This window comes from Haematobia irritans, chromosome 3 (genome assembly GCF_050003625.1).
Source record: "Haematobia irritans isolate KBUSLIRL chromosome 3, ASM5000362v1, whole genome shotgun sequence".
Classification (NCBI taxonomy): domain Eukaryota; kingdom Metazoa; phylum Arthropoda; class Insecta; order Diptera; family Muscidae; genus Haematobia; species Haematobia irritans.
The window spans coordinates 59,319,425-59,334,164 of record NC_134399.1 but is presented as its reverse complement, the minus strand read 5'-3'; the positions used below and the strand labels follow the sequence as shown (position 1 = coordinate 59,334,164).

General features: G+C 36.1%; 1 protein-coding gene across 1 annotated transcript in view; it reads left to right on the top strand.

Annotated features, from left to right (window-relative positions):
- LOC142230124 (uncharacterized) overlaps window positions 1-14,740 on the top strand; it is a 74,459-nt gene that overhangs the window by 45,506 nt on the left and 14,213 nt on the right. Inside the window, exons 2-3 of the mRNA XM_075300758.1 lie at window positions 3,718-5,192; window positions 5,258-5,614. Of these exons, the coding sequence (XP_075156873.1) occupies window positions 3,718-5,192; window positions 5,258-5,614 (1,832 nt within the window). The remainder of the gene's footprint in view (window positions 1-3,717; window positions 5,193-5,257; window positions 5,615-14,740) is intronic.

Sequence of the window (14,740 nt, the reverse complement as noted above, 5' to 3'; positions counted from 1 at the left end):
TTCCGGAACAACAACTGATTTTAGGTGCGAACTGATTTAGGTGCGAACTGCAACCATCGTTAAACATTGGCCTTTGACGGAGCTTCATTGCCAAAAAATTGAATTAAGTTCAACCGATGTACTGTTGTGCTAAAGGTGGAATTACATACCATGCGATCATGCGTGCGTACATTGTATTTGAATGCGTTGACGAATACGATTCTTCAATTGAGTTACACAGAATGCGTCGGAATACTAATGAATTTGCTGATTACATTTCTTGCCTCTGCGCTTTTTGTTGTTTTTGTATTCCACACACTTTTTAAAGTATAGGACATTACGTATTTTAAATTCAATCAATAATCTCTCGTTAATATTTTAGATTTATTTTCGTTTCTTGATTTGTTTACATGTTGTTTAATGTTGTCAACGCACCCGACGCATTGAAAAGTTAAAAGTTCGTCAACTTTATGCGTCATATGCATACGTTACTTTTGTCGTGTAACTCAAACAATTGTAGTTCCAAACATTTTAACTTTTTTTGACAAAAGCATATAACGTACGCGCGCATGATCGCATGGTATGTAATTCCACCATAATCCACATCGAAAGTTGTAAAAAATAATCGCACAAAAATATTCACGATTTAATTCCATTTTTTGGCTAATAGCGCTCTTATATCAAAACGATCAGAGTACGAGTAGCCAAAAATTGTAAAAACTAACAATAGAGTTGTCAGTGGGCAAATTGGGATTTGCCAATCCCGCCAATTAAAAGGTATCCCTCGTAATAGCACTGGAAAAAGCCAAAGAGGCCAAAGATCTCACGTCCTTAAAATACGAATGAGTTTTTTGCTTAGCCTAGAAGACACATTTCTCTGATAGAAAGTTTTTTTCCTTGCCCGAAAGACGATGAACTTTTCTATAAAGTCGTTTTTTTCCTTATAATTATGTGATTCACATTAAAAATAGGTATCTTAAAATGAAAGAAAATTTTGTTTGGCTAAGGTCAACTTGTCTTTAATAATTGTGAAAAAAATCTTCAAAATTAAAGAAATTGTCTTAAAAAATAGGAGACATTTTTCAACACTTTATTTTAAAGACGATTTTTACTTGAAACATAGCATAATTTCTACTTGAAGTGAAGTCTGAAAATTTATATTACCGTTAACACGTTTTTAACCCTTTCACTACCGATGTCCACTACAGAGGACATTCGCAAAACGACCCCAAACTCTAACTCCCCACTTAGTTTCGATTTATTTCTCGATGATACTTTAAAGTAGAAGCTTTTATCTAAATAAGCTATAAATGGTTAGCATGCCCATGATATGAACCAATTCCTGCATGGTTGTTGGATACCATATACTAACATCACGTACCAAATTTCAACCCAATTGAATGAATTTTGCTCTTCCAAGGGGCTCCGGAGGTCAAATCTGGGGATCGGTTTATATGGGGGCTATATATAATTATGGACCGATTTCGACCAATTTTTGCATGGGTGTTTGAGGCCATATATTAACACCACGTACCAAATTTCAACTGAATCAGATGAATTTTGGTCTTCCAAGAGGCTCCGGAGGTGAAATCTGGTGATCGAACCCACCGTATGCAAGGTCGTGGGTTCGATTCCTGCTACGACCGAACACCAAAAAGTTTTTCAGCGGTGAATTATGCCACCTCAGTAATACTGGTGACATTTCTGAGGGTTTCTCTAAGTGGTTTCACTGGAATGTGGAACGCCGTTCGGACTCGCCTATAAAAAGGAGGTGCCTTGTCATTGAGCTTAACAAGGAATCGGGCAGCACTCAGTGATAAGAGAGAAGTTCACCACTGTGGTATCACAATGGACTGAATAGTCTAAGTGAGCCTGATACATTGGGCTGCCACATAACCTAACCTAACCTAAGCTATAAATATTTTCCATATTGCTGGGCATTAAAACGTATTTTCATAACATTTCTTGACAATAAACGAAAAAAAAAAAACAATTTTGAGACAATTTTTCTACTTTACGTCTCTATTAAATGGATATTCATATAAAACCCATAACCTAAATTATTTCAGATTCTTTCTTGATTTTTTTTTCAACACTTCAACAGATATTACAGGCTAAATAGCGCTTAGTTTCGTATGGCCATTTGGTCACAATTCAAGAATTAAATGTTCAGAAAAAACACATATAGCTTTCTAAATAATTGAGATAGGCCTTCCAAATTGCAATATTTTATCAACATCCTCTTAGTACAAGTAGAAACAGAGGAAGCATGAAAGTTTTTAGCATTAAGTTTAATTTGATAGTGAAAGGGTTAAAAGACTTTAATTGCACATGAAGAAAAAAACTGAAAAAACTATTAAATTAAAATTTGCTGCCTAGGAACACGTACGTAGAACTTAAATTTAAACAGGGAATTCTGTCTTAAAAGTATCCTTACTTCAATTCTCCGCTTCTTTGGCTCGGAAACAATACCAAATTATTAGTGTAAAGACAAAATCTTTGGAACCGAGCATGCTTTTTTTCAGTGTGGCCATTGTAATTTTTTTTTTTTTTTTGTTAGTCAAAATCGACTTTTTGTAGTGCCAAAAAGTCGAAAAAAAGAAGAAAGCGGATGCAACTCCTTTTATGCTGAAACTTCAAGAAAAAGTCAAATGTCGTTACGTTCAAAGTCGACTTTTCAATATTCATTAAACTTGAAAGTTGTCACACTTTTAAATAGCCGAAAGTGGAATTTCAAATTTCGAAAAAATAACAAGGTGAGGTGCTGAACCAATTTCTCGATGTTCCTATGTCTATGCGTTCCCAGCAAAAAAATTTGGAAGTTCTTCCAAAGGCACAACTTTAAAAGCACTTCCAGAAGATGCACTCCCAATGATGTTCTTTATTTTAACTACCAAGGATGTTCTTTTAATTCAATTTTTTATAACTTGGTTTTTTCATACTTTTAATGGATAATTTTATCTTTTTTTGTTTCAAATAGGTTAAAAACAGAGTAAGAATTCATAAAATGGTACAAAATATTTGAATTTTTTCGCAAAAATTCTAAAACCAATCTGAAAAAAATGTGAATTTTGGAAAATATTTGAGGTCAGAGAGTTTCCGAGAAGCGTTAGAATCCATTAAAAATTATACAAAATTATAAAAATTATTTATTTGACAAAATATCACAGAATTTTTCAATTTACATCCAAAACATTGAATTCGGATCACACCTAAAAAAGTCATGCAAATTCAGTGCAACGGCTGTTGAAATGGAGGACCTCCGTCCTATGACAAGCCCATGTTAAATTAATCGCTTCTGCGTCAATTTTGCACCACTTCCGGATTTTGATTTTCATTACTTTTTTGGCGACGCTTTTTTTGCTGGGTTAGTAAACAATCCATGGGTAACATCGCTTTGACTTTTGCATTCTAGAGTTTAGGACTTGGAATTTACACAACTTAAGGACAGATTTCTTTAAAATCAGGAACTGTTTATTACAATAAGGATTTTTCATTTTTGTTTTAAAGATTTTTTGATATTAATATAACATATTTTACCTTGAAGTATCAGTTTGGATTTTTAAATATTATTACCAATATAACTTACTGGTCCAAAAGAACTGCATAGTAAATTCTTATCTATACGGAATTATATATCCAAACACTTTTGCTTATTCACTAAATTGCAATAGTCCTAATTTAATTGTTTCTATATTTGCACAACTAATCGATTTTCTCTATTTTGCCCTTTTGCAGCCTACCACCACCCTCGGCTTCGACAACTCCAACGAAATCGTTTGATAGTAACTTCAAACTAGAACCCAATCTTAGTGCCAAAGATTTCGCCAGTACCAATAGTCAGACTGGAGAAAATGGTCCACTCGCTCAGGCCATTAGCAACAGTAGTCTGCCTGCCACAATGGCAGGTTGTGGCAGTAGTAGTGCGACTCCCAGTGTGGCCGGTGATGCACCACCACCAACGAAACGTAAATACAAAAAGCGAGTGCAATTCAACGATAACCTAAATGGCTTAAGCAAACTGAAGAACTTTACCAATTTCACAATAAAAGCGAAAAAACAAATGGCGGCTGCCGCGGCAGCTGCTGCAGCAGTAGCATCGACAGCCAACAATGATAATGCTACGGGTGATGTGGTGCCAGAAGTTTTGGATTGCCGAATTGCTGAAAAAATCAAAAGTGAACTGGAGGAGAAATCCCAGTCGAAGGAATCCCTGGCCTTGTGTCTTAAGAAGGGCGATGGTTTTGGCGATGACGAAGAAGATGACGAAGACGACGCTGGTACATCCTCCATGATGGGAGATGGTATTGATGGCCTCAACAATGGTCCTAATGCGAACTTCCATGTTCGTGTCAAAGGTAAAAAGTCAAAGAATTCCGTACCACCACCACCTTCATCATACATAGATGAAGATGAGGACTGTGGTGGCGGACTTGAGGGCAGTGAAGATGACGAAGAGGAGGAGGAATTGGACGAAGAGGCGTTGGCTCGTGAAATGAAAAATGAACAGAATTTTGTCGAAGAAGAAGATGAACTGGATATTGCATTCCGTTCGCATCAATCATGTCGAGAATGTTCTCTGGGTCATGACTACAAGGCTTGTCCCCTGCGCACAGCAATTGGTACGGTAACGGATGCTGTCGATTTGGCCGAATGGTTGGAAAGGAAAAATCTAGAAGCTCTGGCCAAACTCAAAGCCGATGCCCAACGTCAGGCCAAACATCTACACGGTGACGATGACGAGGATATGGATGAGTCCTCTCAACTTTCCGAATTAGAGACAAAACCTCTGATAACATTCGCAGAAGCTTCGGTGCCAGCCGAGTTTGAACTGCACAATGTAGAGCCCCATGTAACAGGGGTGTTTGCTCGTACAGAAGTAAGGGCCTTCACCAAACTGGGCCCCCTAAGGGGACAATCGGTTCAGGCGACCGAAATACGCGAAGCTAGTGACATGAAATGGATCTTTGAGATTTGTGAAGCCGGTGCAGAGAAATCGCAATTTCTACTATGCGACAATCCCAATTCGTCGAATTGGTTGCGCTACATTAGACCGGCCCCCACCTATGATGAGCGTAATGTAAATTTGGTTTTTATAGAATCTCAGGCATTTTTCGTTACTTGTAGAGATCTAAAGAATGGCATGGAGCTCTTGTACTGGAGTGACGACTGCAATACCATGTGGCGTAAGAAACATTGGGCGGAGAAGACGAGTAAGTAGATGACATTTCCCCAACGATCGGGAGTAGTTCATAACCGTATTACTCCTATGTTTCAGATTGTGGTGGCTGTAATTTGAAATTCGAACACCCATTGTACTATCGTACCCACTGTTCCATATTCCATGATCCCACAATGAGTCTGACGATACGCAAATATCATTGTAAGGTGTGTGGTGAGGCCGTCCTTGGCAAGGATAACATCATGAAACATGCTGCCGAGAAGCATGATGGCAAGGGTGCCCATCAGTGCCAGTTTTGCAACAAGTTCTTCCTGCGTATCAGCTATCTGGATATGCATCGAACCTATGGCTGTGCGGCCAATCCCAATCGAACTCGGCCAATTTGTGATTTTTGTGGTCGAAAATACTATCGGCCACAAAAACTCAAAGCCCACATTCGTCGAATGCATAGTGGTAAGATTTTTCAAATGCAACAACAACAACTACTACTTCTGCATTGTATGATTGCATTTGCAACAACAACTACAACTGTAATTGTAATAGTATATATAGAGCACGTATTGTATAAAAGACAGTATGCAACATTAGACATAGATAGTGAAGTAGTAGTCGACCAAATCAGACATTATAACTAACATTGGACCTCATACTAATGCACAAATATACATGCAACTGCAGGCTAAGGATATTAGGATGTACTGATAATATTGTGGGTTGGAAATTAATTCAAAAAGAAAGAAGAAGAAAATTTTACAAAAACAGTTTGATTAAGTAAAACGATGCGCTTCGTTTTCTCACATGTCATACGATGCTGCACTCACAGAAAAGTTCATTAACATTTAGTAAACGAAACTTTTTCATTAACATAACGGAATTATTTCAATTCAATTTTTGGTGAAAATTAAGGCGAATGGATTTCTGCGTGAAATTACTTGTGGTTTGCCTATATCTTCAATTATCTAATATAATTCAATTTAATCTATTTATATTTAAATTAAAAATATATTTTAAAATAAGAATTCTATACAATGAATTAATAATTTTAGTTTTCAGTTTTTTTTACTTACCCCCGTATTCATAAAAGTTAACGTAAACCTATTATTACCATAAAAATTCCTTCGAAAAACTGTCAGTAAATTATTATGAATATGTGCATTAATATATAAATTGTTTATAAATAACCTTCAATAAATTTAATTTACATCAATTTATATTTATTTATCTAGTTAACCTTAATTTAGTACATGTTAATTAAATGTAATTTAATTTATTTTATTTAGTTTATTGATTTATATTTATTTTACTATTATTTATGTTTAACTTAGTTGAATTCTATTAAAACAAGTAAGGAAAGTCTAAAGTCGGGCGGGACCGACTATATTATACCCTGCACCACTTTGTAGATATAAATTTTCGATCACATCCGTCAAATGTGTTGGGGGCTATATATAAAGGTTTGTCCCAAATACATACATTTAAATATCACTCGATCTGGACAGAATTTGATAGACTTCTACAAAATCTATAGACTAAAAATTTAAGTCGGCCAATGCACTAGGGTGGAACACAATGTTAGTAAACAAATATGGGAAACATTTAAATCTGAAGCAATTTTAAGGAAACTTCGCAAAAGTTTATTTATGATTTATCGCTCGATATATATGTATTAGAAGTTTAGGAAAATTAGAGTCATTTTTACAACTTTTCGACTAAGCAGTGGCGATTATACAAGGAAAATGTTGGTATTTTGACCAGTTTTGTCGAAATCAGAAAAACATATATATGTGAGCTATATCTAAATCTAAACCGATTTCAACCAAATTTGGCACGCATAGCTACAATGCTAATTCTACTCCCTGTGCAAAATTTCAACTAAATCGGAGTTAAAAATTGGTCTCTGTGGTCATATGAGTGTAAATCGGGCAAAGGCTATATATGGGAGATATATCTAAATCTGAACCGATTTCAACCAAATTTGGCACGCATAGCTACAATGCTAATTCTACTCCCTGTGCAAAATGTCAACTAAATAGGAGCAAAAAATTGGCCACTGTGGTCATATGAGAATCCGGTGTACATATTCGTAATGTTAATTCTACTCTCTTTTCAAAATTGCACGTAAATCGGAACAAAATATTGGCCTCAGGGGCCATAGGAGTGTAAATCGAGAGAAAGCTATATATGGGAGCTATATCTAAATCTGAACCGATTTGACTGATATTCTGCAAAATTTACGAGGCTCACAAAATATTCGATTATACGAAATTGGAAGAAGATCGGTTGATAAATACGTCATTTATGACCAGATCGGTTCTAAATATATATGGCAGCTATATCTAAATCTGAACCGACTTTTTCCAAAATCAATGGGGATCGTCTTTGAGGCGAAAAAGAGCCCTATCCCAAATTTGAAGACGATCGGACTTAAACTGCGAGCTGGACTTTGCACACAAACATACATCAACAGACAGACAGACTGACAGACGGACATCGCTATATCGACTCAGAATTTAATTCTAAGCCGATCTGTATATTAAAAGATGGGTCTATGACTACTGCTTCTCGGCGTTACATACAAATACACAAACGTATTATACCCTGTACCACAGTAGTGGTGGTATTAATATGGGAAACATTTTAATCTCAACCAATTTTGAGGAATTTCGCAAAAGTGTATTTATGATTTATCGGTCGATAGATATGTATTAGAAATAAAGGAAAATTTGAGTCACTTTAACAAGTTTTCGACTTAGCAGAGGCGATTTTATAAGAAAAATGTGGGTATTTTGGTCATTTTTGCCCAAATCGGAAAAACATATATATAGATATCTGAACCGATTTCAACCACATTTAACACGCATACATAGTATTTTAATTCTACCCCCTGTGCAAAATTTCACGTAAATCGGACTACAACTTTCACCTCTATGGTCATGTGACGGAAAATCGGGCGAAAGATATATATGGGAGTTATATCTAAATCTGAACCGATTTCAATAAAATTAAGCACACTTGACTACACTACTAATTGTACTCCTATATATCTAAATCAGAACCAATTTCTTCCAAAATCAATAGAGTTCTATTCTGACCCAAAACAGGTGCCAAATTTGAAGGCGATTTGACTTAAACTACGACCTAGACTTTGATCACAAAAATGTGTTCACAGACGGACGGACATGGCTAGATCGACTCAGCATTATTGTAAAGACGCCATGTGTCTATCTCGTTTCCTTTTGGGTGTTGCAAACATAAAGGGTGATACGGTCAAAATTTGGTCAATATAAACTTGACGTATTTCTTTCAATTTTGCATTTAAAAAACCTGAACACCCCTCATTTTGAAGGTGTGTGTGTAGAATGTTGCTCCTATTTTGATTTTGGAATTCACTCTTCAGTTGTCAAAATGCCGTCCAAGCAAGAAGAGCAGCGTATCAAAATTTAGCTCGCGCATCGCGAAAATCCGAGCTACTCCCACGCAAAGCTGGCATAATCGCTAAAAGTTGCCAAATCAACCGTTACAAATGTAATTAAAGTGTTTGGAGAACGTTTGTCGAAAGCCAGGAAGTCTGGATCGGGGGGAAATCGAAAACCGGAAGCCGCTGAGACGACAAAGAGAGTTGCCGGTAGTTTCAAGCGAAACCCAAACCTCTCTCTCCGAGATGCCGAAAATAAGCTGGGTGTATCGTCTAAAACCGTGCATCGAGCCAAAAAACGAGCCGGACTATCGACTTACAAGAAGGTAGTGACTCCAAATCGCGATGATAAACAAAATACGACGGCCAAAGCGCGATCCCGGTGGCTGTACACGACGATGCTGACGAAGTTTGACTTCGTGGTAATGGACGACGAAACCTACGTCAAAGCCGACTACAAGCAGCTTCCGGGACAGGAGTTTTATACGGCAAAAGGAAGGGGAAAGGTAGCAGATATTTTCAAGCACATAAAACTGTCAAAGTTCGCAAAGAAATATCTGGTTTGGCAAGCCATCTGTACCTGTGGCTTGAAAAGCAGCATTTTCATAGCTTCCAGGACTGTCAACCAAGAAATTTACGTGAAAGAGTGTTTGAATAAACGTCTGCTGCCTTTCCTGCTGTTTTGGCCGGATTTGGCATCTTGCCATTACGGTAAAAAGGCCATGGAGTGGTACGCCGCCAACAACGTGCAGGTGGTTCCCAAGGACAAGAACCCTCCCAACACGCCAGAGCTCCGCCCAATTGAGAAATACTGGGCTATTGTCAAGCGGAACCTAAAGAAGACCAAAAAAACTGCTAAGGACGAGCAGCAGTTCAAGGCAAACTGGCTTTCTGCGGCGAAGAAGGTGGACAAGGTGGCTGTACAAAATCTGATGGCAGGTGTCAAGCGTGAGGCCCGGCAATTCGGATTTGGAAAAGCGAAAGCCTAACTGAATATTTTTCCTGAATTTTATACTAATTGAACTTGAAAAAGAAATTTAATTTGATTTTTTAAATAAACGATTTCACCGATTTACACGCGTTTTCCCTTGACCAAATTTTGACCGTATCACCCTTTATGCACTAACTTATAATACCCAGTTTCGCAGTGTGGCGCAGGGTATAAAAATAGAGTTAAAATAGAAATTTTATAAAATGAAGTTTTAATCTTATTTTCTAATCCCCATATTCAAAAAAGTTAACGTAAACTTTAAACCTTCTTTTACTTCAATTATATTTATTTATATACTTCAAAATTATATTTATTTAATTTAATTTGTGTTAATTAAATGTAAATTAATTCAGTTTAATTAAATACTAATTGATTTATTTGAATTTATGTTTATTTTACGCTTACTTATGTTTTAATTTGTAGAATTTTCTTTAAAATTTTAATTTAAAATAGAAATTTTATTTTTAATCACATTTCCTGATCCCCATATTAAAAACCATAATTAATACAAACATTAAACCTTCTTATATCAAACAAATTATGTCATTAAAATGTCAGTGAATTGTATGGAATATTGGTTATAATATAAGTTTACGTTATAAATAAGATTTAATAAATTTAATTTACTTCAATTTATATTTATTTATATAGATTACTTTAATTTAATTTATGTCAATTAAGTGTAAATTAAATATTTTTTTTTTATTTATTTTACTAATATTTATGTTTGCCTTAGTTGATTTACTTTTTTGAAAATTTTATTTAAAATAGAAATTTTATGAAATAAATTTTTAATTTTATTTCCTTGACCTAATCGGTTACAAAGGGTTAAAGTGTAACTTTAATTCACAATGGTATCAGTACATCCATATACTATGTTTCATAATTTCCCATACTGAGAATATGTAGCTTGTATATCAACATTTGAATTTGTGCAGTATGAGTAGGACAATAATTGTGACTGTAGTATTTAATATTAACTAATACATAATGCATTCGAATGTACTCAGGATTCAGCTATAATTCATATAATTTGCAATTGGTTGTGTATTAAGTATTTATCCCAATTTTATATGCAACGAAGAATTGCAGTTCGAAAAGAAAAGTTACGGGCTTGATGTGGAAAAACATTTAGTAACCGATTATTATTATGTTTTTTTTTTTTTTTCACCGAAAACGGCTTTTTTGATACTAACAACTCAAAAATTAGAATACAGTGACTCACACGTCTAACCGGACACTACCAACGTTAGGTTTAATTTGATCAAATCTCTGTTACACCAAAATAAAGGAAATTTTGTTTGTTATTCTATTATAAAGCAAAAAGGCACAAAACGGTCACTCTTAATATATAAATTTAAAAAATGTAACAAAACATATGAAATTCATTCCACACATCTAACCGGATTATTCCAAAATCCTATTATTATTATTATTTTGTCGCATATCCTTTAGCAGATATTACAGCTTCTAGTCTTTTTAGTATTGAAGACACAAGATTTTTGCAAAGTTGTGGATTCATATTGATCCATGCTCTCAAAATAGATGATTTGAGCTCTTGGACATTGGAATGTCTCTTTTGGTAAATTGTTCGTCCAATTTTGTGCCAAACGTGCTGGATAATATTGAGATTGTGTATAATAATAAAAAAAAAACAAGTATATACAGTGTAAGTTCGACCGGGCCGAATCTTAAATACCCACCACCATGAATCAAATAAAATAGTTTCCTTTGAAAATTTCTGGGGGTTTGATGACAGATATTTTCCCAAGCAGATCAGTTCAACCAGTACGCTTCCCACTGATAAATGTAAGGATTTTATCTATGAAGACTTGATCAGATTCTGGATTTATAAGAACCATTTTTTGTTGGAGTTTTAGCGGAATCATAAACATCTTTTGTAAGTGTGCAAGAAAATGATGAAATAACGCCTTGATTTAAAATCTAAAATCTGTAGATTTTTACCCCACTTATTTAATTAATTACGAGAATTAAAATCTAGAAATTTTACATTCAGTTTCAAGCAAATTTCATGATCAATGCACTTTCTGTACCCTCAAGATCTGAAATCGATCTATATGGAGGCCTTACCAAATGGACCGATAAAAACTAAATCATATACACTGTTTTGTGGGTCTAAAATGCTAGTATATTTTAAATTTGTGGCAAATCGGATAAAAACTACAATTTCTAGAATCCTAGGAGTTAAATCGGCAGTTCGGTGTAATGGGGGCTATACCAAAATATAGAAGGATACACACAGTATTCAGCTCATCTAATTGTAGTTTTAGAATCTAGACCCCAAATCGGAGGGCAGGTTTATAAACAAAAACTGTACCGATACACAATATGTTCGGCACACTCTTTGTGGTCCTAGAATACCTCTAGATTTCCAATATCAGGCACATTGGATAAAAACTACGGATTCTAGAAGCCCAAGAAGTAACATCGGGAGATCGGTCCATATGGGGGCTATATCGAAACATGGTCCGATAATCACCATTTTCGGCACATCTCTTTATTTTCCGAAAATACCACCAGATTTCCAATTTCAGGTAAATTGGGTAAAAACTACGGATTCTAGAAGCCCAAGAAGTAAAATCGGGAGATCGGTCTATATGAAAACATGGACCGGTACTCACCATTTTCGACACACGTCTTTATGGTCCTAGTATACCTCTAGATTTAAAATTTCAGGCAAATTGGATAAAAACTACGGATTCTAGAAGCCCAAGAAGTAAACTCGGGAGATCGGTCTATATGGGGGCTATATCAAAACATGGTCCGATAATCATCATTTTCGGCACATCTCCTTATTTTCCTAGAATACCTCTAGATTTCTAATTTCAGGCAAATTGGGTTAAACCTACGGATTCTATAAGCCCAAGAAGTAAAATCAAGAGATCGGTTATATGGGAGCTAAAGGGTGATACGGTCAAAATTTGGTCAAGGGAAAACGCGTGTAAATCGGTGAAATCGTTTATTTAAAAAATCAAATTAAATTTCTTTTTCAAGTTCAATTAGTATAAAATTCAGGAAAAATATTCAGTTAGGCTTTCGCTTTTCCAAATCCGAATTGCCGGGCCTCACGCTTGACACCTGCCATCAGATTTTGTACAGCCACCTTGTCCACCTTCTTCGCCGCAGAAAGCCAGTTTGCCTTGAATTGCTGCTCGTCCTTAGCAGTTTTTTTTTTGTCTTCTTTAGGTTCCGCTTGACAATAGTCCAGTATTTCTCAATTGGGCGGAGCTCTGGCGTATTGGGAAGGTTCTTGTCCTTGGGAACCACCGTACCACTCTATGGCCTTTTTACCGTAATGGCAAGATGCCAAATCCGGCCAAAACAGTACGGAACAACCGTGTTTCTTCAGGAAAGGCAGCAGACGTTTATTCAAACACTCTTTCACGTTAATTTCTTGGTTGACAGTCCCGGAAGCTATGAAAATGCTGCTTTTCAAGCCACAGGTACAGATGGCTTGCCAAACCAGATATTTCTTTGCGAACTTTGACAGTTTTATGTGCTTGAAAATATCTGCTACCTTTCCCCTTCCTTTTGCCGTATAAAACTCCTGTCCCGGAAGCTGCTTGTAGTCGGCTTTGACGTAGGTTTCGTCGTCCATTACCACGAAGTCAAACTTCGTCAGCATCGTCGTGTACAGCCACTGGGATCGCGCTTTGGCCGTCGTATTTTGTATATCATCGCGATTTGGAGTCACTACCTTCTTGTAAGTCGATAGTCCGGCCCGTTTTTTGGCTCGATGCACGGTTGTAGACGATACACCCAGCTTATCTGCGGCATCTCGGAGAGAGACGTTAGGGTTTCGCTTGAAACTACCGGCAACTCTCTTTGTCGTCTCAGCGGCTTCCGGTTTTCGATTTCCCCCCGATCCAGACTTCCTGGCTGTCGACAAACGTTTCCCAAACACTTTAATTACATTTGTAACGGTTGATTTGGCAACTTTTAGCGATTTTGCCAGCTTTGCGTGGGAGTAGCTCGGATTTTCGCGATGCGCAAGCAAAATTTTGATACGCTGCTCTTCTTGCTTGGACGGCATTTTGACAACTGAAGAGTGAATTCCAAAATCAAAATAGGAACAACATTCTGCACACACACACCTTCAAAATGAGGGGTGTTCAGGTTTAAATGCAAAATTGAAAGAAATACGCCAAGTTTATATTGACCAAATTTTGACCGTATCACCCTTTACACCAAAACATGGACTGATACCCCCCATTTTGGACACACCTCTTTATGGTCCTAAAATACCTCTAGATTTTCAATTTCAGGCAAATTGTATAGCAAATACAGTTTCGAGACGCCCAAGAAGCAAAATCGGGAGATCGGTCTATATGAGGGCTATACCAAACCATGGCCCGATACAGACCATTTTCGATACACCTCTTTATGGTTCCAAAATAAATCTAGATTTCCAATTTCAGGAAAATCGAATAGTAAATACAGTTTCTAGAAACCCAAGAAGCAAAATCGGGAGATCGGTCTATATGGGGACTATATCAAAACTGGACCGATGGGCACCATTTTCGGCAAACCTTTTTATGGTCCTCAAGTACCTCTAGATTTTCAATTGGATAAAAACTACGATTTTTATAAGCCCAAGACCCCAAATCGGGAAATCGGTTTATATGGGGACTATTTATATCAAAACTTGGACCGATATAGCCCATCTTCGAACTTGACCTGTCTGCAAACAAAAAACGAATCTGTGCCAAATTTCAAGATTATTGAAGGCTGTAGTGTGATTACAACTGACAGACAGACAGACGGACATGCTTTATTTATTTTTGAGGTATTCAGTAAAGTTGTAGCTCTTGAAATAAATTCACAGCATTTTTCGAGCTATGGTCATACGAAAATTGCAAAAAGTGCTCAAAATCGAATTTGGCGACAAAAATTTAGTGCCTCATAAAAGACGAACGGCAACTAATCTGGCAAAATCCAGAAATTACTTTTCTCCTCTCATCGAGTACTTTCGGCTGGGATAAGTGATTTTTTGTTTGGGGACAAAAAGTAGAATTTTGCGTCACAATGTTATAATATCAAATAAAATCAGATTAAATTAGAACAAAATTAAATTAAATTAGAATACAATTAAAATAAATAAAAAATAAAAAAAAATTATAATAAATTAAATAAAATAATACCAATTCAAATT